This window comes from Watersipora subatra, chromosome 9 (assembly GCF_963576615.1).
Source record: "Watersipora subatra chromosome 9, tzWatSuba1.1, whole genome shotgun sequence".
In the NCBI taxonomy this organism is placed as follows: domain Eukaryota; kingdom Metazoa; phylum Bryozoa; class Gymnolaemata; order Cheilostomatida; family Watersiporidae; genus Watersipora; species Watersipora subatra.
In genome coordinates, this window is record NC_088716.1 from 24,638,593 (window position 1) to 24,663,628 (window position 25,036).

Genomic DNA, 25,036 nt, shown 5'->3' on the forward strand with positions numbered 1-25,036 from the left:
ATATAGAATCTCATGCCACGGCAGCACATAACAGCAGAAATACATGTAATAAAAATCAAAGGCAACAATGAAGGAGGCGTAATTACCTGCTTGACAACACAGTTTTAATGTCTGAACGGAACTGATGTTAACTAAATTGACCTCCAACAACATGGGTCTCATTGATGTGTAGCATAGCTCAAACCTACTTCATAATGAAACGTTTTTTTATGCTGACCATAGCGAATATATACATATCCACTTGCAATTTACAAATGCACCACAATGCCACATCAATTGAGGTTGTCTTCCTGTGGCCATTTCCTGCTACCAAAAATTATGATATACACACGATATTTGACCAATCGGTAGTGATGTGAAACAAAGTGTCTGCAAGCACTAAACAGGAAAACGAATGATGCTGGGGATTCTGGGACATGCTGGGACATTTTTGTTGTTGAGACAAGCAAAAATGTACATACAGTTTATTATCAAGTTCCATCGTATGCAGTAAATAATACAAAAGGAGGCTTCAATGGAGTTAGCCAATTTGAAGCAATTTCTCTTTTGGAACTTTATGTTCTATACAAGAGATATATCTAAAATCCCTGGGAATATAAATCAATGCTATCATTTTATGGATTATGTATGAGAAGACGACTATGTTTCCTTGATTACATTGCCAGTGCGTATTATGGCAGTGGCAATAGACACAGCAGTTGTTACAGCTTTGTGTTGTGCTATATAGCAGTCTTTGACGTCTGTGCCTTCCCTAGATCGATTGTTGTCTGTGTGTTTGTCCATGCCGACACTACATAGGAGGGCAGACGTAAAGTCATCTACCACCATCCTAAAATAAACAAATGACGATTTAACTTACTGCTCAGTGAGACGAAAGTAGGAGTAATACTAGCAGAATACTGACACAGTTCACAAACCTACAGTAACTGAGCAATCTTAAAACCATCTCCCTGTAAACATACGAGTAGTCCTCGTTTAACAGCCACTCAAAGTTACGACAGCGTGTTAACAATTGTCAAAAATCATGACTACAGATATTACACATGCACATTAGCCATGACATAGATTTTATACACATAACATATCAGGTGTCACACTAATATCTGCCATAGTTGAAGCATTATAAAAAAAACTGTTCAACATACAAACGCTAAATGAAAGGAAAACGCTAAAACAGTAAACATAAAGAATAAGTGAAAATATGAATGATTCTACTGTAATGGACTCTACAGTAATGGACTCTACTGTAATGGACTCTACTGTAATGGACTCTACTGTAATGGACTCTACAGTAACCTAACATTTGAAAACATGCTCATGCACAAGCAAAGTCAAGATTAAAAACAAAGTTAAAAATTAATGTACTGGGTAAAAGTCTACACTTATTATTAAAACGCAAATAGAAAGTAAAGAGAGAGGACAGGTGACGAACTGCGGCAGTGTAAATAGCCTATACGTATGCAATACAGTAGCATATTACCAAGCAAAATGCCTATCAAAGGAAGCTCGAAGGGTAGAGGGGTTCATTTAATGATGGAATTGCTTAGTGACGGGGTCTTCAAAATGTAACACCGTTTTCTAAGCAAGGACAACTTTTCGTGTTTCGCGCAACATAGAATTCGATCAAAAGGGTTGATTCTATGTGCTGTAGACCTGAGCAGCAACAGCAGAATTGTTCTGAGAAATGCGCTGCAGGAAGGCAAACATGAAAATTGCTAAAACTTTCCAGTTGCCCCATCAATTTCCATTGGATTGACATTGTGATAATAAGTCTTTTATAACCCACTCTGATGCAAACAGATGATTCCATGCTTCTAAGCGGAGGTTACAATGTAATGAGAAAGGCTAAAATCAACTTGTTTTTGAAGCATCTAAAAATGCAAAGTTCAGATCGTTCACTCTGTCTGCTAATTCCACAATATGAAAAAATAATATTTTGGAAATGAAGAATCTGAAGATGGAAAAAGGCTGAATTCACTACTGATATCATAGAGTTCTAGCATATATATTGAAACCTTAGGAGCTCTGTAGTGATGAACACGAACCCGACAAAAAAGCAATGAAGTCTAATCAATTAAACGTCTACCTTAACCGACTCATATTAGCTCCGAATTTCTTCACATCCTCAGCAGAGAGGCCTTCGGCCAACCGCTTTACAGAAGATGACAACTCAGACTGCCAGAGGCCGCCCCCAGGCAGCATTCTGTCATCTATCAGCAGGTGCACTCCAAGCACATCCAATGCTTGCATGCAACTCACCTAGAGAGAAAATTAGTCATATTGTGAGTTATCGGTTCAAATCATTAAGGTTGACAAAAAAAACAGATAACTCCCACTTCATTAATATAATTTTACTGTCCCTTATTAGCAAACCTGGCAGAAATGTGGTGAGAATTTATTAGCTACCCTGCTGCACCTCTAGTGTTTGCAAATAGCAGCTTGTTTTCAATATCGATAAGCATGCTACTTTGAAAAATCTCTGCGCTCATTAGCATTATCTGAACAAAGTCTGGGTCTAAAACAAATCCAACAAGCCTGTTGAAACAATATTTAGCCAACACAGAAGTTATCTTAACTTGTTCAAGTACATAAACAAGAGGAAACAACTCATGAATGTGTTGAAGTTTTAGTGAGACGCGTGTCAATGACTACGCGTAGTTGAAATACTAAAATAACTGTACATTATCTATTCAGATGTCTATTGTTGCATCTTAAAACATACAAAATCACTTTTGTGCTGTTAGGTATTGATCAATTCGAAGTTTTTCCCTACATCATTCTTTTGCTGATAGCAAAGTTTTTTTAATGATGAAACACAAATAATGCAGTTAAAGGAAATACTAATTTTTTTGTATTTATTTACCACGGAAAACCCATGAATGGTCTATTTCAACCTTTCTTACATAACTGATTCAGGAAAGCTGCCAGAAATAATTTCTGTAATAAACAGCTACAGAGCTTATCGAAGTAACCTGTCATTCCTCTTCAGTAGTGACTCACTTCTATTTCTCGGCTGATTTGTTCCGTCCAATGACAGAGCTGGAGAGTGAAAGTTGGTTTACAGTCGCTGTCATGACCTTGCAAAAGCAGATAGGTATCGCCGCTGTGCTCTATGTGTGTAACATTCAGAATAGAGCTAGTGGCGACCATCTTTGTGTCGACAATGGAAGAGTAAGGAGTTCGACCTAAAGAATGATTTACCAATCAACATTTATTTTCCCTAATGCTTCTTGCTACACAAAAAACTAATGGCGGATTAGTTACAATTAAAATAAAATTCAGGTTAAAATGATGAAACGACTAAATATACATTTTAAAATTATATTTGGCATCCATATCATTTCCAAAAGGAAATGCTTTCCATAATGTATCATTAAAATTATAATTTGAAGAAAGTAAATGTGAGAACAAGTTTGACTTCCAAGAAGGTGATTTTTTTGAAGAAATCTCATGTATTTTATCAGTCGGTTAAGTGTAGTTTTAATGGTAGTACAGTATTAAGTCTGTCAGTGAAATGGAGAAGTAAGTAGTTGTCTTTCCTTGGATAATAATGCTAGTTCAAAACAAAAAGACCAGATATGTAATTTTAACTCTTTTAAAACCTTTATGACGAGAAACAGATTAAAACATATTTGTTTATACGAAAGAGAAAGAATGCATAGATGAAGGCACAAATCAGTAGATATGTAGATCTGAGAAATTATGCGCAAGGGAGTGGACTGTGTGAAAACTTTATGTTTTGCTATTGCTTGTTTAGTTACCCTAGGACACTAATATTTCGCTAGTATTTAGTTTCGTGAGTAGCACACAGAGTAAAATTTCGCTGCAACTTAATTTCGCAGCTCTGATGAGTGCGAAAATATAGTGATGTGAAAATAAATACAGTGGAACAAACAAATTAGATTCCTCAGGTCCGGTCCTCTAGTAAAAAAAAGTTGTTATATTTGCGACTAGTTTGTATTTGTAACCCGCAGGTATAAATGTATGGCAGAAATCGATAATTCAACGTGATCGCTTGCTGCCATTTGTTTCTTGGACTATCAATGACGTCTCGGTCCTTTCCGTCGTGACCGATATGGTACCAATATTAGATCTCAAGTATTTATAGCAAGCGATGGCCATGGCACGTTTTGAGTTCACAATATTTCAAATTTAAAAAAAATCAAATACAGTACATGTCTCATAAAAAAGAAAATAGATAACAACCAACATCACAACCAGAACTGTATAACATGGTTGGACCTGGTGAGGGTTGTTATCGTTTTTGGTTGGCAGTAAAATTCATCACTACAATAAGTATTATTTAATTGTATGACTTCACCTACCAGACTTTCATCCTCATCAGTTACAAATTCGGTGACTAAACTGATATCATCATCTTCTTCGTTTGTCTTGGTTTTTCCAAAAAAACTTGTTATCTTAATTTGCTTCGCCATGCTGCTCATTCGGTGTATTAACGAATTTACTAGAAATTTCCCAATGAGCTCAATCACACACAAAATTATCTGCATTTCTAATATAACGATTTTGTTGTGGATATCAATGAACTACAGGGCCGTATTCCCTTGGACAGTTGGCCGGCTAAGACGCCCCAACTTTTTAGGAATTTCATAGTCCAACGGCTATAGAAAGGTTTTTATCGCTGTAGAATATCACTTTATTCGAAGCCATAGATACAAACATCAACTTTTAGTAGTTCTTAGGCGTCATTATTATCTTCATCAGTGGCAAAATATTCTTGTAAACGACTTCTATAAAGGTTTGCAAAATATCAAGTTTTAGCAAACATCTGCTTGCCCATATCCTACTTAATGAACTTGAAATAAAATCGGCAAAAATCATCTTTGTTAAAACGCTTAAAAGAAAAAGATGTCTTCTTTCTGAGCTTTTTAACTGCATGCAAGTTTTGCCTGTTTTAATTTTAAAACGTTTTGTCAGTCACATCAGCTAAAACAAAGCAAATCTCAAAAAATAGAAAAATGTTGATACTTGCCAATAAAATTTTTTAAAACTTCACGTGAGAGGCCCGGCTGAGGCCCTACATAAGAGAAACCTGTTGGGAGCTTACAGCACCCCCCCCCCTCCTTCTCCACACCCCAGATGTTCATAACTAGTCGTCTAACATTAGCCACCCAACTTGCAACCAGTGAATACAGGCCTGCGTAGAACATAGCTATTTAATTTCGAATTTTCGCTAGTTTGTTATGATAGTTTAGTTTCGCGCAAGAATTTTTCGCGTGATGATGACTCCGCGAAAACGCGAAAGTTAGATGCCGCGAATACTTAAGTGTCCTAGGGTAGCACTCTTCAACAGATCAAGTTAGTCTTCGGTTGACCATTAACAAAGCTGAGAGAAGCCTTGTTGACTTTTTCTCTTTTTCTAATATTCTATTTTTTCCAAGGTTTTTAACCATGAATTCCTATGAAGACTTTTCAAGCATTGTCTAAACAGCAGTAAATTGAAGGTTGTTGTTTGTAAAAAAGGGTTAATTGAATGTAGGTGAAATTATATAGAGCCTCCGTGTCTGTGATACAACAAATTTTTCCATTTAATCACTGAAGAGCGCACAAACCTGAAGGTGGTTGTTAGGCACAGGTATTAGAGTCGGTCTACCAAGGCACAGGTATTAGAGTCGGTCTACCAAGGCACAGGTATTAGAGTCGGTCTACCAAGGCACAGGTATTAGAGTCGGTCTACCAAGGCACAGGTATTAGAGTCGGTCTACCAAGGCACAGGTATTAGAGTCGGTCTACCAAGCGTAGTAATGCAAGTTTGAATCCAAGTTATAGAAATTTGTATCGCAACCTGTAACCTTCGCTGAAGAGTGTGACACACAGCAAAGACACACGCAATCGTTTTAATATATATACATATATATATACATGTATATATATATATATATATATTCATTGTATATATGTATTAATTAGAACATTAAATAGTCCAATAAATTACTCCATCTTATTACTCCATCTTAGCACTCTGATTTTAGTTGTACGTATGATACATTTCAATATGTATACATATACATGTATATATATATCAATACGATAGCGATAAAATATTAGTGAAAACCCTAAATGCATATTTTGGACATAAATACAAAAGTCTCTCTGGCATTCAGGAAATAATGTGTAGTAAACTTTTATACGGCAAATAACATAACTGTAAATGAATTGATAATGAAACTGCAGGACAAAAGTGATCAAGAATTTTCTACATAAGGATAATCTATACATACAAAACTCAGTGTTTGTTTTTGTTAAACCCCGTGTCCAGTTATAGCAAATAAAATCTAGCAGTGAAGAGTCTCCACAACACTAGATTTGATCTCAGGACCTCCCGATCTAAAGGTGGCAAACTTGACCATTAAGCTACACGGTATACAATGACTTCCTCGGGCAAATAGTCATTACATTGGTTAAGACACTCACGCTTGAAGCGCGGATTTGGGGTACTAATAACTAGCACTGCTGACCGTTACGCGTAGCGATTAAACTGACCCAAAATGCGGGTAATACTTTAGTAAAGATCTAGCTTTCCAGGTAAGTTAATAAAATTTGTTAGATACAGTAAGTATTCTATTACCTGTACAACGCCACGCATTCATCTAGTTGGCTTATATTGTTACTCTTAAAAGAATGTGAACAATAGGTGACGCTGGCAGATGCACCTCATTCATTTGATGTGTTTACAAAGAACTTCACCTCAATCCACACCATTATCAATTTCCTTATTTACTGTTGGTACCAAAAGGTGCTTTGTTTCATCTCCAAACAACCGGCTCTCACAAACAACGTGATAAAATCAATAAGTCTCTCTAACCTGTGAGGTGAGAGAGCCTGGCCATGGTGAGTCCGAGCCTTTCCAGGTAGCGCATGCCATGAAATTCTATCATCAGTTTTATTCTGGGATGGATGACTTTCTGGCAGATGAAAAGAGAAACGTGGTTGGTCGCTAAAAGCTCCACCATTTGTTCTATTCGACCAATGAGTGCCTGCAAAATGCATGAGTGTCAATTAGGGAATTGCGAAGAGGTAAAATTATTCCTGACCATGCGGAGAGTCTGGGTGAAAGACCTTAAGGATAAATGGATCAGCCTGTTTGAAAGCTACAAGAGATAGATAGGCTCTAATTTAAAAAAAAAGATCAAACAGTTTCACATGGCAGCTGATTCAATTTTTAGATAACCTGTAGTTCACTGCTGTATTTTGAAACCTAAAAAACAAACAAAATTAAACAAAAAGTTTTCACTATTATATAAAAAAACCATTTATCATCCCAACTTTATACTGCAACAAAAATAAATAAAAACAACACAAAGAGGTATGATGGTATCCAAATACTCATTATACAAACATAAAGCAAAAGCTAATTTCATGCCAAATCGCATCACAAAGTGCCACAAATTTAATGGATTAAAAGGCTCAGCATGAATATGTACATACTAGTAACTAGTTATCTTACCTCAGTGAGGGGAGTTGCGCTACCTCTAAATGTTACTTCAAGAAGCTCATCGGTATCTCCTAAGAGAGAGCAGGAAACAAGAGCTGCCCGGTACTGGCCAGGAGCCAAGATGATAGGAGAATGGTGAGCATCTATCATAACTCCTGCATAAAGAGAATGCTGCGATGGGAGTTGCCCACTCTTTAATTAAAATTGGAATGCCAAAACCTATGCGGTAGCCAATCAATCATATTACGACTTTGAGAGTTTGGCAATCTTTTTAAGGCTAAAATATAATTATCTCCCTATACTTCGCAATCAAACTCATGAACTAGTCGTATCAACTCCAGAAAAACCAATTTCATTGAATCTTCCCCAAACTGCATGCGGAAAACTGGATCCCTCAATGCTACCTCTTAGCTTAGACGCACCGAATAGATAGTCCTGAAACAAAAATACACACCAATCAAATAAACTACAGCACCGTGTTATGATGTCTTAGGATGAAAATAGGAAAAGTTTCTCTGAGTAATTAAAAATTTTCCTTATATTTTCTAGCCGAGTTACAAAAAAACAGTAACTGAAACCTATGAGAAGCACTTGTCATGGACCAATTCATTTAGTAATTAAAGAAATGTATTACTTACGTTGTTCTAAGCCTCCATATAATAGTAATATAATGGAAGAGTGATGGATAAAATGAGAGGACTACAGTGTGCATGTGTAAGTCCAGTTGTGCTAAATAATCAGCCATGACATAGCCCGGTTAAGGTGCCAATTCTTAAAGGTTGACTTGCAACAAAATTCACATTACAGTTATTTGATATCAAAAAAGTTCACCATGTCTTACTCTGTTGTGTTGTAAGTGCCAAATATGTAGAAATGTGATTACAAGCTCTTAAAAGCTCAAAAACGAAAAGCGGCCATAGATTGGAATATCTTTATTTCGATGGCGTAGCCACGAAATTTGGTTATCGTCTTGTCATGTATGTTCTCACGTGAATTGAAAGGCCAATACAAAGCTCAACATAAAACTTATCGTAGTACTAGTTTATGACAAACACTTCGGGTTTTACCGAAGACCCCGTATCAAATATATACGCTCGCTACTTTACAGTTTTGTTTCAGCATTATTCAATCGTCAAGTCGTTCTCTGATCATGTGACCCAATACTTCGCAAATAATTTTTGCAGCACTTTTCGATTATCGCAGGTGACCAACAGGCTCGTTATGATTATCAGACAATTATATGTACTCCTTCGAGCTAAAGTTAAAAAGTTTAACGATTTTTTATGGTAAGTTATAAGATATCAGTGCTAAAAGTGACAGCATTACAATGACGATAAAATAGACGCGTAAGAACAATAGACATAGTTTTATTGAATGCGTGAAGTACATTTGTGAAAATATTTCGACGAATAAGGTTGCAAGAAAGTGTAAACACAAACCATCTCTCACAACTACATCACATTTGAGCCGTTTTGGAAAGGGAATCCAAACTATGGCGTTCTCGTGTGGCTGCGATTTTCTGTTCGTTTTTGAGCTTTTAAGAGCTTGTAATCACCTTTCCACATATTTTGCACCTACAACACAACAGAGTAAGACATGGTGAATCTTTTCATATCAAATAACGGTAATGTGAATTTTGTTGCAAGTCAACCTTTAAAGCTACATTAGAAAAAAGCCAAATCGTTACATTTACCTACACAGCTTATGCCCACCCAGTTCATAGACAAAATGCATCCAGCAGGTATGACACGCTATCAACGAAACATAGGAAAAGTTTATCCTACAGTCATGAGTGAAAATATGAAGCTACCAACTATAACTTATATTTCTGAAATATATATCCAGGTGTAAAAGCAAAGAATACTAGAACTTTGCATCATTTTAATGCTCAGAATCTCCTCTGTCCGTTTTTTATGTACTGGTCGTCTAAAGTAATACTATGGTTGTTACCTTGCTAAGCATAGTTTTTTTTATCACAAAATGCTATTTTGAGAAATAAATATTTAAAATGTCAAAAATAATTGAATTTATTCTTCTGGGAAATAGAAAACTCAAACACTTGAGAAAACTTTAAAAAATTTAACACAATTGCTTGAAAAAAATAATTCACGTCTATTAAATTTTGCTAATGTTTCAATAATGCAGAGCACATCTCAGTGAGGAACGTATTACGTAATTAAAAGGATTAAAGTGTTAACCCAAAAACAACCAAATAACATCGCAAAAAAGAGTATATTTGAAGATTAAAATAATATATAACTTAATTATATTAAAGTTGATTATAATGGACTTACTGAGTCCAAAAGTTCTGATGTATGAAAATTATATGGCAGCTCCATACTTTCGAACATGACTGTACATTTACGTAAAACAAGTTGAAACTGTAAAAGGCCTGCCATGAATTCATGAAAACTGAAATGATTTTTACAAAACATAATCACTGCTGTGATATACAATGTATATATACCTTTATGAAGAGTGGCTGATGGCTGTGTGTCAATACCTCCTATATAGGCGAGAGTGTGGAGGGAAACATCACCAGAGGAGAGTATGAACACTTGAGCAAGATGAGTAACGAGATTATTGAGGATGGAGGGTGGTGTATGGGGCAGCAGTTTGCTCTTTAAGATGCCTCTCAGCACACCTGCCATATTTTCTATCTTCAGCTCTAACCTCTCATTGGCTGACAGGGTGGACATCAAACATCTTATTTACTCAAATGACAATGAAATTCTTGTTAGCGCAAGAGCTGCATTAACGATGTTGCCTAGCATTTTATTTTTTGACCAATGAAATGGGAGCTGTATCATATCATTGAGCTTTGAAAAACCTCAAGGGCTGAATGAATTGCTTTCATGCCAAGAGTACAACACCTTAAGGTGCCTCCAACTTGAGAACCAATTTAGGACAAAATGTTTTTCCGGACTTCCTGAAGCAGAGCTCGAACCTCTGCCCCTTTGACTGATAGTTAAAAGCACTAACCACTACACCATAGATGCCACTGAGAACACAACTAGGTTAAGTGTTATTATTCAGTCGCTTTTAGAAGTTACATAAAATAACAAGCTCAATAAAGTACAATAAGTGGGTAACACAGATGCAAAACATATCGCGTTCTACACAATTCCCACAGAATATATTCTTCAACACCAAGTTTTTAGTTAGAGAACTCTGAGTAGGTTCTTTGAGTCAACGAAAATATGACACTATTCATCGAGAATATATGAATACGACTTGAAAAAAGTCAGTAAGCTTTTGGTCAAAGCTATATACACATACATACAGGCATGCCATCAATGCTAACCATTAGGCACCACATAAACGACAGAAAACAGCTTGCAGCAAGCGAGACTCAGCAAGACATCATAATGAGCATGCAGTACATTTATAGTAAGTGTAAGGAGAATTAAAACCTATAAAAGAGGGCCAAGAATAGTGAGGAATGGCACTGAAACGGTATGAAAAAATAACAGAATTCACAATAATTTACAGATTGATGAACTACCAATTAGGCTTCACCTAGCTTTTGAAAGTACGTAACTATTTATATTTGAAAATCTAATTTCAGAAAACACATTCTGTGCACACGTGTATGCACAGATACATACGATCACAAGTAGTAACAAACAAGCACTGGCTATGAATCAATGAACAGAATGTTTCAAACTATCATGGTTGGATATACCAGTAGGCCTATCTCAGATAGGGTGCACTCCTACCCTCCCGTCATAAACGAAGCAAAGTTAGCCTGCAGCTAGAGCATTTTATCGCTCCAAACCCAGTGAAGATCATCTCTATGGCATGCCAGTAGGAATTGCATTGTGATTATGTATAAAAGCCCACACAACCTTTCGCAAGCAGCTAAACCAGGTAATGAAAGTTACAGGTAAGGTTACTATCATTCCAAAATAAGTTATATACACCCTAATAGACAGAATTCCACTTACCTGATGTATGTGCATTTAAAAGCGTGCATTCTCATCTATAGATAAAATTGTAAGCAGATGAATACTTATAATATCAACAAACTGCAGTTGAGAAATGGGCAATTTTATACTTGCCAAACAAGTTCAACAGGTGTAATGAAGCTTTCGTTTAATGATCCTTGAAACGCGTATGTACATAGAGTAGATAAATTCAAAATAGCTCATTATCCATCTGAAGATTGATAAAATGATGGAGACTTTCGACAAGAAAATAACTACCCAAAGTGAATTTACAAGTCAATCCCAAGTATTGTTCAACTCCAAAATGAGCACATAACTTCAAAATAAACTTGCTAGGCTTCAAATGAGTGAAAGATGTCTTGATGAAGTTAGCCAAATTACTGCAGAGAGCCCAACTCCCAAAACATACACTCAATTGCTATTACAAAAGTGGATAAGCATTGAGCAGATAATTCCAAAGTAACTCACCAATTTTCTGAAGAATGAGAGATGACTGGTGGGAGAGCCAGCCAAGGACTTTGGCGTAGAGAGTAGGATGACAGGCACTCTTGTAGAAGCTAACAACCAGCTTGCAGACCAGGATGCCAATGAGACACCTGGTGAATAATACACAGTTGAACGCGAGATGGAGAAGACATCTGATGGGTGACAAGACATCACCCATCAGACGTCTATTGCAGCTGTAGAAATCCTTGGATTTGCCTTAAATTCAAACCATATGCCCTTTTCGGACATCTTATGGCTTTCTTAATGTTAACTAAGTTGAACCAGCAAAAAGCGTTTAGATTCCCACAATATAACCACTGACAGATGTCCATATTGTGCTTTAAAATCATTAAATCATTGACTAGAGATCAGATGATACGAAAAATAAATAAACTTTCACTGTTATTGTACGGCAAAGAATGGAGGTTCAAAAAGGAGTAATTGTATTAGCTATTGCAAATATTTCAGGTCAACATGCAAACCATTTCTCACATAAAGCATTGTCTAGGAGGAGTGACAAGTCAAGTATAACAACTTTATACAGCGATAGCCTCTTCATGCTTGGAATCGCTTTCCTTTGTGGAATGGGGTGTGGAAATACTGACAACTGAATCTGTAGTTTAATTGCTGACTATGAACGCTTCATATATTTGTTAATAACAAATATATACAATATAATAATTAACGATAATAAATAATATAATAACTAAACTGAAAAGTTTGTTCATTTTTTATGTTTTCAGTACAGCTCAGAATGAACGATTTTGCGAGTGTTGTTTTTTCTAAATATTTAAACAATTTGATGAAAACACAACTTCATCAAATACTAAACTTTGCTGGTTTTTAGCTGTCGCTATAGCGACTTAACACAACTCCGACTGATAGACAGCGTCTCATGCCAAACAAAAATTTTTAAGTGATGCATATCCAAAAATATTAGGAGGAATAACAATACACAATATTGCAAAAAATCTTTCTAAAGCCACACACCATACAAAAAAGTATGGCCTGCTATTGTCTTGTCCAAAGTAGATAGCCTACAACATAAACATGACAAGACTATGTACTTGTCCTTTGGTTTCATTCTAGCTCCCATGATGAACAATTATAATCTTTACTCCAACAAGAGCCATGTCATTGCGAAGCACTAAAGGGTTAAAACATTGGGAAAAAATATTGCACTGCACGAGAATTGAACCTGGATATTTGGCTCCCCATTCAAGGACACTAGCAGTCGTACTACTTGACAACTTTCCTGTTTTAAGAATAATTGTGCACATATTTATTCCACCGGACTGCCTGGGTACTAGTTATACCGAGAAAATCATACTTGATGACAAAAGAATTGCTGACCCTACAAACAAAATAAGCTAAGAACTTGCCAAAAGACTTACCCGCCATCTTTGAACTGCTGCCGATGGTGCAGAACAGCGGTGAGAAGGAGCTGAACCAAAGGATTGTCTGTAGAGTAGCGCTGAACAAATGTTAAAGAGTGTCTAGTGACAGTGACTGGACCCCGACATGAATTTTGTAACAACAAACCACCTGTTGCTCGTCCACAAGGCTTGCATCGTATCTCCTTGAACAAACTCAGAAGTTTTAGCAATTCCTGCTCAGTGGCATCTCGGTGAGTCATCACATCTCTAGAAAGAGAGCCATATTTGCCAATGTACTGACATATTTGCTAGTGTGCTGACATATTTGCTAGTGTACTGATATATTTGCTAGTGTACTGGCATATTTGCTAGTGTAGTGACATATTTGCTAGTGTACTGACACATTTGCTAGTGTACTGATATATTTGCTAGTATACTGATATATTTGCTAGTGTACTGACATATTTGCTAGTGTACTGACACATTTGCTAGTGTACTGAGATATTTGCTAGTGTACTGACATATTTGCTAGTGCACTGACATATTTGCTAGTGTACTGATATATTTGCTAGTGTACTGACATATTTCCTAGTGTACTGATATATTTGCTAGTGTACTGGCATATTTGCTCGTGTACTGACATATTTGCTAGTATACTGACACATTTGCTAGTGTACTGATATATTTGCTAGTATACTGATATATTTGCTAGTGTACTGACATATTTGCTAGTGTACTGACACATTTGCTAGTGTACTGAGATATTTGCTAGTGTACTGACATATTTGCTAGTGCACTGACATATTTGCCAGTGTATTGATATATTTGCTAGTGCACTGACATATTACCTAGCGTACTGACATATTTGCTAGTGTACTGGCAGGTGTGCTAGTGTGCTGATATGCATATGTATACAAATGCAGCAAATTATAATACAAAAATCCAATAAAGAGAGGCTACATATTTAATCTTTTTATTATAATGCAGCCACTATAGTGCTTTCATGGCATCAATAATACAAAATCCGTGACATCATATCAATAAATATTGCAAGCTATCTTACAGCTGCAATGAAAATTTTCAGAGTAAAATTCCAAATTAAAAACAAAAATTGAATAAACGAAATATTGCTATCATCATTCCAAATAAGCTAGAAATTTCCACGTGAACATTTTACCCACTAACTTATTAATCACTAATTACTTTTCAATCTGAAAAACTACATATCAAGATTAGAGGTTCATATTAAAAGTACTTGTACATTCTTACATATACGTAAGCTCACGAAGAAAACGTATAAAATGCTGCCAGTGACAACCAATAAACAATGAGTCATGTGTCAAGCGTTCGTAGTTAAAAACAGAAAGAAAATCATTGTTAACCAAACGGTTGTGAAAAGCAAATCTTGATAGCCTACACAGCTTAAAAAGCTTATACAGTGGCTAGTTCAGTTCACATCAACATAGATATATAGCTAAAAAGTACTTATATGCATTTGAAAATGCTAGTTATGAATATTTTTTGTCATTCAGAGAAATGGTTACCAAATACAAAAGCTCACAATAGACATATTTTCAACTATCATGACCATAGACTATTATACATGTTGCGCAGAGTGTTAAAAACTGCAGACACAAAAACAAGACAGGTTGCCTATGAGACTTTGATAAAACCGAGACTTGAATATGGATGCCAAGTTTGGGATCCATACCTAAAGGGAGATATAAATAAATTGGAAAAACTGCAAAACAAAAGCACTGCGCTTCATATCTAGAGGTCAGGTTAGTTTTTCAAAACTACAGGCACAGACATTGTTTCATTAGCAGTGAAAAGGAGGGAAAAAGTGTCTTTGTTATTTAGATTGAAATCTAGTGAGTTTATACGAGATACACACAATAAAGCACCAAAACGCTCATATGATGCGCGTACACCTTCGGGTCTTTTTGTACCAACAATTAAAACAAACGCACTTTTTAATTCTTTTTGGCGTCGTGCTATAAGGGATATCCGAGGGGGAGGTCGTAGGTTGCACTGAATAAATGTATATACTTATGGCTTTTGTATTTTTGTTATAGAATAATAGGTAAATAAACATTAATATGTATGAAAAAAAAGTTATGACTAATTAATAAATGAGTTCTCACGCTTTTTGATTAATATTGAGGATCCTAGTGAGAAAACTCCATTCTGATCATTAAATAAAAAACTAAAGCAGCTAAATACAAAATCAGCAAATGCTATTCTCTTCTTCTTTCGGACACAATAGAGAAGGAACAAGTGGTGCGCCTCATAAATTAAAGTCATTAGCCAGCATTTATCAGTAGTGTCTTACTATGTCACGACTATATGTTATAGAGCAGTATGTTAGAAGCATCGGTATGTTACGAGAGCAGTTAGCAAGCAATTTATTAAATGATCAATCGATTGTAACGGGTACATGTTACCGTAATAAAAACGTAAGTTGCACATTGACGTAGTTTAGTTATATTTTAGTTAGTATAATCATTTCTACATATAAATTGGGTAATGACTTCCAACCACTGTCAAAAGCGTATAAACGAATTTATCAGTAAGTAGTATCGTAAATTCAAAGCGACGAGACTTCTATATAAAGCACCGAAATGGAGTCACTTGAAAAACCCTAGACCAATAGCGCGACGGAGGGGCCTTCGTGAACCAATAGGTGACATACCATATTTAAGGATTATTATGATAAGTGATAAGTATTCTGTGCGTGTGAACTTGTCGAAAGACTGTCTTGCTCTATCACAGGCTACAAAACATAATCACCCCAGTATGTTATGAGGCAAGTTCTCATAAATTCTCCCTGAGAGCAATAATGTAAACCATGTCATTGTTATGTCATTGCTGAGAGCAATCATCCATAGTGAAGTATGGCTGAATATTACAAAGAAGTGCAAAATCGAAAGTGAGTGCAAAATCGAAAGTGAGTGCAAATTTGCACTTGTATCCTTCACGAGCCCCTTATTCCTAGTCATTTATTGCACAATAAGGGGAGCTTAAATTCTACTCAAACTTTAAAAAAACTAAAATGAACATTTAGTTTATTTGAAACCCAATAAATGATAAGATAAACATTGTACCTGTAATGAATGTAGTCATGAGCATGAAAATGGTAAATATAAAAAGGCATTGCCATACATGACCATATAACTTTATACAACTAAGAAATAATAATCGCTGCAGGAATACAAAATAATGAGTGAGCCCCATCCGACACATTTAAAGATGTCTTACATGAAACCAAAAAGACTGATATCATATTGTTAATATATCCTCACATTAACAAGCAACCAGCCATATGCTCCTAAGGACTGCGGCAAACATTCTACATATAATTCTGTACAGTTCATAAATACAGTTATAAACAATTGGGCGACATATAAAATAATATTTCATTTGACAGTAAACTTGTTCTTTTCCTTATCCGATATAGAATATCCGTCCCATTTCTTCTCTGGGTCGAACACTTCCCATCGGCAAGCTGGGAAGATGTGTTTGTGTCTCTCATACCATGTTCTCATAACCACTTTTCCTGCAAACGAAAAGTGTTGGGTGATTCGCAGTGATACCTGTCGGAGCAACATGTGTGAGCACATTTCAAGAACATATAGAGTGAATGAAAACAACGTAGCTGACTTTACATTGAACAATTACCTCTATGAAATTGAATGGCTGTACTATGAACAATTACCTCTATGAAATTGTATGACTGCACTACGAAAAATTACCTCTATTAAATTGAATGACTGTACTATGAAGAATTACCTCTATGAAATTGTATGACTGTATTATGAAAAATTACCTCTATTAAATTGTATGACTGTACTACGAACAATTACCTCTATGAAATTGCATGACTGTACTATAAACAATTACCTCTATGAAATTGTATGACTGGAATATGAACAATTACCTCTATGAAATTGTATGACTGTACTATGAACTAGGAACCAGATGAAAGTTAGAAACCAAATATTATACCAACCTGGCATGAAGTGTTTACGAGTGAAGTTTGAATGAAATCAGCTAAAAATGCTGAATTCCACATTTCCACGCACGCACACACCCACACCGCACACACACGTGAGCACACTTTGTCATTCAACAACTGACCAACTGGGATTTGATAATATACAGGTAGTCGTCGACGTACGACCGCATTTGATTCTGGCCGGCCGTATGACGCTTGGATGTAAGTCGATTCTGCACATTCTGCTGATTCTAATCTAACTTAAATGAATTTAGCTTACTAAACACACTTGAAGGAAGTTTTAGTATGTATTTTAGTGAACTTCAAACTTTTACCTAAGATTTTATCATTTATCTGTTCGCGAATCCATTTTTAACATAACGGATAACGCTGAACTCGCCATGGCGAGCAACGTATATACGTATCTTAATAAAATATATAATCAGTACACAAATCAACATATTTTAATTTCGAGAAAAATTATTATTGATATCGTGTGACAGAAAAAATTCGCCCAACAAAAAAATAACAAAAAAGCTTTACGAAAATAACGAAGAACGGCTTACGCTACACGTCGCACTGAACTGCCTGACCTTCCCACAGACGTGATCGTAAAGTCGGGTGGACACACGGCGCATAGGCCAAAAGTCGACAACTACCTGTAAATGTACCAGCTTTAATAAATTCTGTTTAAAAATATCTGTTATTCCGTTGTAATGTCCAGCCTCTTTGGTATTCACATAAATTCCTTATATTTTGTAACTACAGATAAAATAGGCAACAAATGAACAAAAAAATATAAGGCGGAAAAATGTGAAAACGCATAGTGTTTAGATGGACTAACAGGCAGACAGACACACTGACAATGTGGGATTTACTAATATAGAGATGTGTAGGTCTATGATTTAAGTCTTGTCATTCAAACCCATGTTTGTGCTTAGTAAAATACCTCCATGTTCAGAAAGACCCGAGTTCTGATAGTAAAACAAAGAAACAACTATTAACCATCTATTAACAACTATTAGAAACTATTAACAACTGAATAACAGGGAAAGTGAGCCAGTAAGACCAACTATCTCTGAGAAATAAACATTTTGCTCTAAAACCTCCTAAATACTACAAGACTGACACAATAGCCATCATCGATAATGGGTAGAGCTACTGGTATATGTGACACAGTATATATGCTTCTACAGAATAACGATATGACTAATCAGGTCAAACCTTTAGTATGACTCACCAGCGTGACTTTCATTTTTTTCTACAGCGGCATCTGATTTGATTCTCACATCTTCCTGCACATCGAAATTGAATAAAGGCCCGCTCTTTCCTGCACACATGAAAACAGCAAGTTAGAGCTATGTATGTGTGAGAAATAGACGAGTATGACATTTGTGAAGTCAAAAACAAGCAGTTTTCTTATCATTTCATATAAGACTTGTTGAAATTTATGTCGAAACTATTAATAAAAAACCTGTTTAGTTATCAGCGTGACAAGAACAAGGTCAAAGTGACAAGAACAAGGTCAAAGTTTAGAGTGAAAGGCTTCACTAAAAATAAAAGTGTAAACTACTTGATTCCTTGTTCATCTCAGCAAGTCACTCAGACATAAAATACAATCAAATGAATAAATTTGTTATCTGCATCAGTTCACTATGTTATGGCTTCTAAGAATCAACCTTGCTTTGCTCTCTGCTATAGAGACTCTCCACAGAGCTCTTTAGGTAGTTCAGGTAACTATCAGCATTGCTACCTGTTAAACTAGCGTGAAATCAAGGTAGCTTACCTCTAGCCTTAGTGACTATAAACTCAAAGAAGGTCGAATGATGAGGCAGTATGAGGTCTTCCTTAACATACATAAGTTGGTCAGCTGAGGCTACCTTTAACTCAGCATAAACATCTTCTTTCCGAAGGTTCTCCAGAGATCTTTGTAGGAATTGGTAAATGCTGTTACCCTTCTTCATCGTAGTCTACACAAAGAAAACCTAACATCTACAGAGAGGAATCATTGTCTACATAGAGTTATCACAGTTTGAGAACTGGGCTATCTGAAGAATTAAACTTTAGTCTACTCTATGTGTTAAACACTAGGCGTAAACCTATCTTTCAGCAAGCCACCACATAGGAACATGTAGGAACAGAATATTTCAAGTTTAAAAGGCAACACATGCAATTAAACAGACAAAATGACATCTATCAAAAGCTCTACAATCTTCCATGAGATATAGCACCTGCTGAAACAAGAAACGTTTGACACAAAACATGTCACAACGTATGGCATGAGTCAAAGCTCTGACACCAGCTAAAAAGCATGCCAAAAAACATGACACCTGTCAAAACCTGATATGTATGAAAATTCTTTCAGTCACTTTAAATGCAAATCAAGAAGAATTACGCCATTGTTATGATATAAACTCTTTGATGTATTTAACAGTATTACATTCGGTATCCATAATACCATTGTCAGAAGGCGCCAATGCATTCTCTTTTATCAGTTAACTCCTAGCATTAAAAAGTTAATTATTGTTTGGCTTCATAGTCCACAGCTTTGGCATTGTGGAGCAACAAAAAACACCAGCTGAAGCTATCCTAGCGCAAGATACATGATAAATTTCAAGCTTAGCCAAACCTACAATAGGTTTCTGGCCAGACAAAACCTGCAGCCAGTGCATCATTTTAAAGTAGAGTTGTCTACTCCTGCAGCTCTTACGATCTTTGTCAATTGCATCAGTGGTCTTCAGTTGAAGTTTAAAGTTTGCTATTCTTGCATTAATCCTTCAGCTACCGTTGACAGCTTATCATCAGCTGTTTATAACCTGTTAACTATTGTCAAAGGAGCTCACCTGCCGCCTGTGACCTTTGCCATCCCAGTAAGAGTATGTGACAGTTATTTCTTCGTTCTTTATATCCTCTTGTTTCTGCATCCACTCCGCAGCCAGCTTCGCTCTGCAGACCGCATACAAATAAATATGCAATAATTTAAAAAAGTATGCTACATACAGGTGTAAAATACACACACAAATATACAGAGTGTCCGTAAAGTCCTGATATAACTTTGTGATTCATTAAGTTCTTTCACATAATTTTATACACCTCTACATGGGCACCATTAATTACACGAAGCACACCAAGTCGATATTCCAGTTCTTGCCATGTTCGCTGCAGGACATGCTAATCAATAGTGGCAATGGCTTTAGAAATCCCTGTTTTCATATCAGTTAGGTCATGAACTTTTGTTGTATAAACGATATCTTTCACATAACCTTCACATAAACAAACTGCACATCTGACTTTGTCTCAATGAGTTAAGATACACATTGCGCCTTCTGTTGAGGAGTATCCATCCTAACCTATCCAGCTTGCCTTCTGTTACTGGAATGACTGTTATTTCCATTGTCTGAAACCAAGACTGCAAAGGGAAAGGGAATTTTCCCCTTTCCCCTCGGTAAACAAACTTTATGAATCCCTGATTAAAATAAAACAAATCTGGTTAACGTATCTCAACAACTGGCTTAGTAATAAATTTCTTAAGTTGTATCAGGACTTTACACACACCGTGTATGGCATTTGGAAAACAATTATATATTTGCTCAAAATGTGTCACCTTTATGGAGAGATGTCTAAAGGAGGAGTGCTACACCCAAGTCTACACATTTGGCACAAGCGGTACAGGCGAGACTTTAAACTTAATCGAAAGCTCGAAAGTGAGTAGTCATGCCGGCCAATAAAAAAGAGAATAATTGCTGTTATAGTTATGCAGTAAACTACCTACTTTATTAAATAACTCGATAACAAAAGATCCATTATTAGACTTGTAATATTTAAAGATGAACGATAAAAATAAAAAAACAAATTACAACTGAAGTATAAAAAAACAAAATTTGCCAACTTCTTTAATATTTTAATAGCGACGTAAGATCATTTCCGGCGCTAGATAGTGATACATAATACAAAACGATATATATCAATTAAAGATACACTAAAATTAAAGACGAACATACACAAAACCTTAGTCGATTTTATCGGAAAGTATCAGCATGTTTATCATTTGCAATTGTTTTTGATGTTTGAGATGATCCCACTGCCAGGTTGCGTCAAAATCAAAATAACTTGATTGTAGGCAAAATACTCAGATCAAGTGAAAGTGTGATTATGACTATAGTTGCAAAGAGACTGACAGAACAGCGACGCATAACGGTGCAACTTGAACACAATAGCTGATATCAACTATCGCAACGATAGCAGTTAGTGATGTCATTCCAAACGTAGCTTTTTTCTAAGCGCTTAAACCGGGATCAAGTTTTGTCGATTTTAATCTTGAAACATCCTGGCAGTCAAATGATCAACAAAATCTCGAATGATAGAAAAATATCTATACATACATTCGGATAGAATTCTCTAGAATTAAATGTGATCACATCTTCATGTGCCACATTTAGATTCCTTGGCTCCTCACTTGGCTTAAACAAATAGAAAAAACTAGGAGTTGTCTACTCATCTCAACACTTTTTATAATGTATTCCTATTGCTCCTTGTTTAGATTTTCATCCGCCTTCCATGACCTATAATTTATAGTAGCCAAAGTGGCCGACAACTGTCAATTGTTAGTCCAGAACACCCCAAACCCACCTGAGGATTCTTTCTTCCTCCTCCCTCTCCCTGTCAGGAAGAAAGCTTGTGTCCACATCAGGATTCATACCTGGAATCATAAAATATGATAAACCTTATTAAGCATCTACTAGTTATTGCTTGAAGACGGAAGATGATACATGCGAATCTTGTACAGGGCAGCTTTTTCTAACGCTCTTAGGGTGACTTCAGACAGAAGTGGCTTTGAACGAATCAACACAAGTGATGAAAAGATGTTTACGATAATTCAGTTACCAAGTCGTTTTTTCTGTGGTAACTCTGGCTCTTCCTCCCCAGAATCCTCTTCTTCCTCATCTTCAAATTGAAATGATAGCGCACCTTTCTACAGAATACAGTAACGCCCGACTACATTTTAGCGAAAGCATTTAAAATGCATTAGAATATTATATTTATCTATTACTGTTATTACTAGTACCCTGCACAGTCTAGTGTTCTCTGAGAGATCATCAGGTGTTCTGTGAGAGATCATCAGGTGTTCTGTGAGAGATCATCAGGTGAAGCACAGACAATCAGTATGTTTATAACTATCACTACATAAAATAACTAATGAAGAACATAGGTAGCAAAATGCTGGATTTGGAAGCTGAATGTTGCAAGTTCAAACCTTGTACAAGGGACTCTTTTTCCCAAAATCATTTTTCAGACAAGCAGACACGTTTCTTATTATAGTAAAAATCTACATCTATTATTATCTAAAGAATCAAATTTATAGCGTAATGGCGAATCAAGACTTTGGAAATGCATTTCCACATTTTTGACCGATTTCACACAGTCTTCTGCGAAGTCATGAGAACATTTGTTTGTAAAATTCTTTCTGGTTCTTGTGAAACACCCTCCTGCGTGCTGATTGACAATGAATGAAATCCCCAGATAACATCTGGCTTATTGGCAGTCACAGATTTCCGCAAAACGAAACAGGAAATGCCCGATAAAAATTTTATATGGCGATGTCCTACCTGAGCTTTGTCTTTGGCCTTCTGTTTCTTTAGCTCCGCCTTACTTAGCCTTGACTCTTTGTCTTTTTGAGCGAGCTGAGTCTCCCGCTCCTTAATCATTACTTCCTGTTTCGCTCTCATCTCATCCAATGTCACCAGACCTGTGACACACCAGCCAATCATGTCTTAAAGGAATGCGTTGTGTGGAAGAAATAACCTAGCGGTCATTTAAGGCTGGTTTATGATATCGACTTTATCTTGCTATTGATGCCACAATACTTTGGTGATTGTCGATGATAACAATGTGCGTAGTATCACAAACCCATCCACATTTGAATAATCCGTGACGTAGCATTCTATTTTTTTTCTTAATTTTTCATGAAGAAACTTTGTCGTTTTTGGGGGCTTGAATCAAATACTAGTCCCTCAGCAACTACCATAAATGGAACTAAATAAATCATACTATCCATGACAGCGAATCATCATCGCTGAATTCGTGCACACTGCACAGGCTGTCATCGATGCTTGGCGAAAATACCGGGAAGATTTGACAGCAGCTAACTTTCTTAACATGTCTGGGCTGTGTCATCGAGGCTATCAGTTTATGGTGCATATAGTTGACCACGAATGCCAAAAGGACAACTTCGAAATACGGCATAATAGTCTAAGCCAGCCTTTAACGACTTCATGAAACGAAATAATTTTTTGTTTTGTTACACACAAATGTGATTATATCATAACTTGTTCATTTGTATAATGAAAATCATTATAGAAATTGTAGCCATAGTGTGAGGGGTTTGCCACAAAAATTCTGTTCACACTCTTTTTTCACACTGTAACCATTTCACATTTCCTGCTGAAATTGTTACAGTGTAGTGCTGGACTTTACAGCCAAACATTGATTCAATCAGCTGGTTAAGGCCAGGGAATATCGATGGAAAATGTCATTTATTCAACACAAGGTACACGCAAGCACTAAACCCTCTAAAAGCATATTGCACCATGCCAAGACTGAGTTATTTTAAACTAGTAAATAAAGTGACCCGGCTATATACACTAGTACCCTGACAGACTAGTGCACCGGGAGAGATCATCAGGTGTGTCAACAACTGAAATCGGAATAATTATGACATAACCGCTAGTCCATATCAACACACATTGATCTTCCAAAGGCACAACATACGTCTATTACTTTTTTTCAAGGAAAGTTTGGTAAAAATAGACTGACTGCATTGCAGACCAAAACTAGAAAGTATTCCACATCAAAGGAAGGATAACTCCATTTAGAACAGATAATGTAGTTGCATTAGACATAGCAAGGTGCATATTTTTTGTGCATTTAGGAAAATATTTGGGTGAGTAAGATTATTACTATTGTCATTATTGTTGTCATTATTGTTGTTATTATTGTTCTAAAACTGACAAATATAATTAACATCATTTTTGTATTAATGCTAGAAATGTTTATTCATAGGCAAGCCTTTCTTTGACTTCATATAATTGTTTACTTTTCATAGCATTTAGTGAAGAAAAAAACCATTTGATCATATTCAAATCATAAATAATTTATACCGAAATCACGCTTCAGAAAAACCAGATTTACAGGCGTCGTCATTTGGCAAACTATCAGGGCAATCAGTCGATCAATGACATAAAACTCACCAATAGTGTCGACCAATAACACAGGAAACTAACGGTAGTGTCGACCAATGACATGAAAACTGACGATAGTGTCGATCAATGACATATAAGACTCACCAATAGTGTCCGACCGCAGCTGCTGCTCAATGGCATCATAGTGGGCAGCAAACTTATTACTAATGCTGCCGACCTGCAACTCCTCTTCTATTTTCTTTTTCTTTATCTGCAAGTCTTCCTGCTCCTTCTGTCTCTTCTTTTGAAAGGTGGCAGCCCGGTGAGCCTCCTTGGCAGAGAACGCCATGAGTGGTTTTCTCTACAGGCTGAAATCAATAACATAGTCATAGTCTTGTTGTGAGCGACTTTTTGAATAAAAACTCTAGTTTGTTGATGACAGCAGTACGCTGATAGTAATTTCCCTTAACCCTTTCGTACCTTAATGATTTTTCCCAAATTTAAGTGTTTTGTAAAACCTAACGACTGATACATATAAGTCGTCGCAACTTTTAGACCTATGGAAAAGGCTTGGATACCAGATTATTCAGCCTAAAACT

The 25,036-nt window shown here is 36.2% G+C and overlaps 2 protein-coding genes across 2 annotated transcripts; both read right to left on the minus strand.

Annotated features, from left to right (window-relative positions):
* Positions 1-176: 176 nt before the first annotated feature.
* Positions 177-15,447, minus strand: LOC137404410 (molecular chaperone MKKS-like). The gene is made up of 9 exons (XM_068090609.1): positions 15,410-15,447; positions 13,284-13,532; positions 11,872-11,999; positions 9,924-10,139; positions 7,469-7,611; positions 6,827-6,998; positions 3,001-3,185; positions 2,087-2,259; positions 177-829 (listed from the first exon to the last, which is right to left on the minus strand). Exons 2-9 carry the CDS (start codon positions 13,523-13,525, stop codon positions 640-642), a joined length of 1,449 nt encoding a protein of 482 aa, XP_067946710.1. The 5' UTR covers positions 13,526-13,532; positions 15,410-15,447; the 3' UTR covers positions 177-639.
* An 834-nt stretch (positions 15,448-16,281) lies between these two features.
* LOC137403799 (protein FAM50 homolog) lies at positions 16,282-24,798 on the minus strand. Its single transcript, XM_068089850.1, has 8 exons — positions 24,603-24,798; positions 22,866-23,005; positions 22,144-22,231; positions 21,889-21,958; positions 20,103-20,205; positions 19,046-19,229; positions 18,500-18,589; positions 16,282-16,821 (listed from the first exon to the last, which is right to left on the minus strand). The coding sequence occupies exons 1-8, from the start codon at positions 24,784-24,786 to the stop codon at positions 16,682-16,684; spliced, it is 999 nt and encodes a 332-aa protein (XP_067945951.1). The 5' UTR covers positions 24,787-24,798; the 3' UTR covers positions 16,282-16,681.
* Positions 24,799-25,036: the final 238 nt, after the last annotated feature.

Excerpts from the sequence above, each read along its gene's own strand:
- LOC137404410 (XM_068090609.1), bottom strand. The coding sequence starts at position 13,525 with ATGACTCACCGAGATGCCACTGAGCAGGAATTGCTAAAACTTCTGAGT. Across the intron at positions 7,612-9,923 it reads ATCAGCCACTCTTCATAAAG|GAGTTATGATAGATGCTCAC; the intron begins GTATATATACAT and ends CTCTTTATGCAG. Across the intron at positions 830-2,086 it reads GCTAATATGAGTCGGTTAAG|GATGGTGGTAGATGACTTTA; the intron begins GTAGACGTTTAA and ends TGTTTATTTTAG.
- LOC137403799 (XM_068089850.1), bottom strand. The coding sequence starts at position 24,786 with ATGGCGTTCTCTGCCAAGGAGGCTCACCGGGCTGCCACCTTTCAAAAG. Across the intron at positions 22,232-22,865 it reads AGGCCAAAGACAAAGCTCAG|AAAGGTGCGCTATCATTTCA; the intron begins GTAGGACATCGC and ends TGTATTCTGTAG. Across the intron at positions 18,590-19,045 it reads TATAGTCACTAAGGCTAGAG|GAAAGAGCGGGCCTTTATTC; the intron begins GTAAGCTACCTT and ends TCATGTGTGCAG.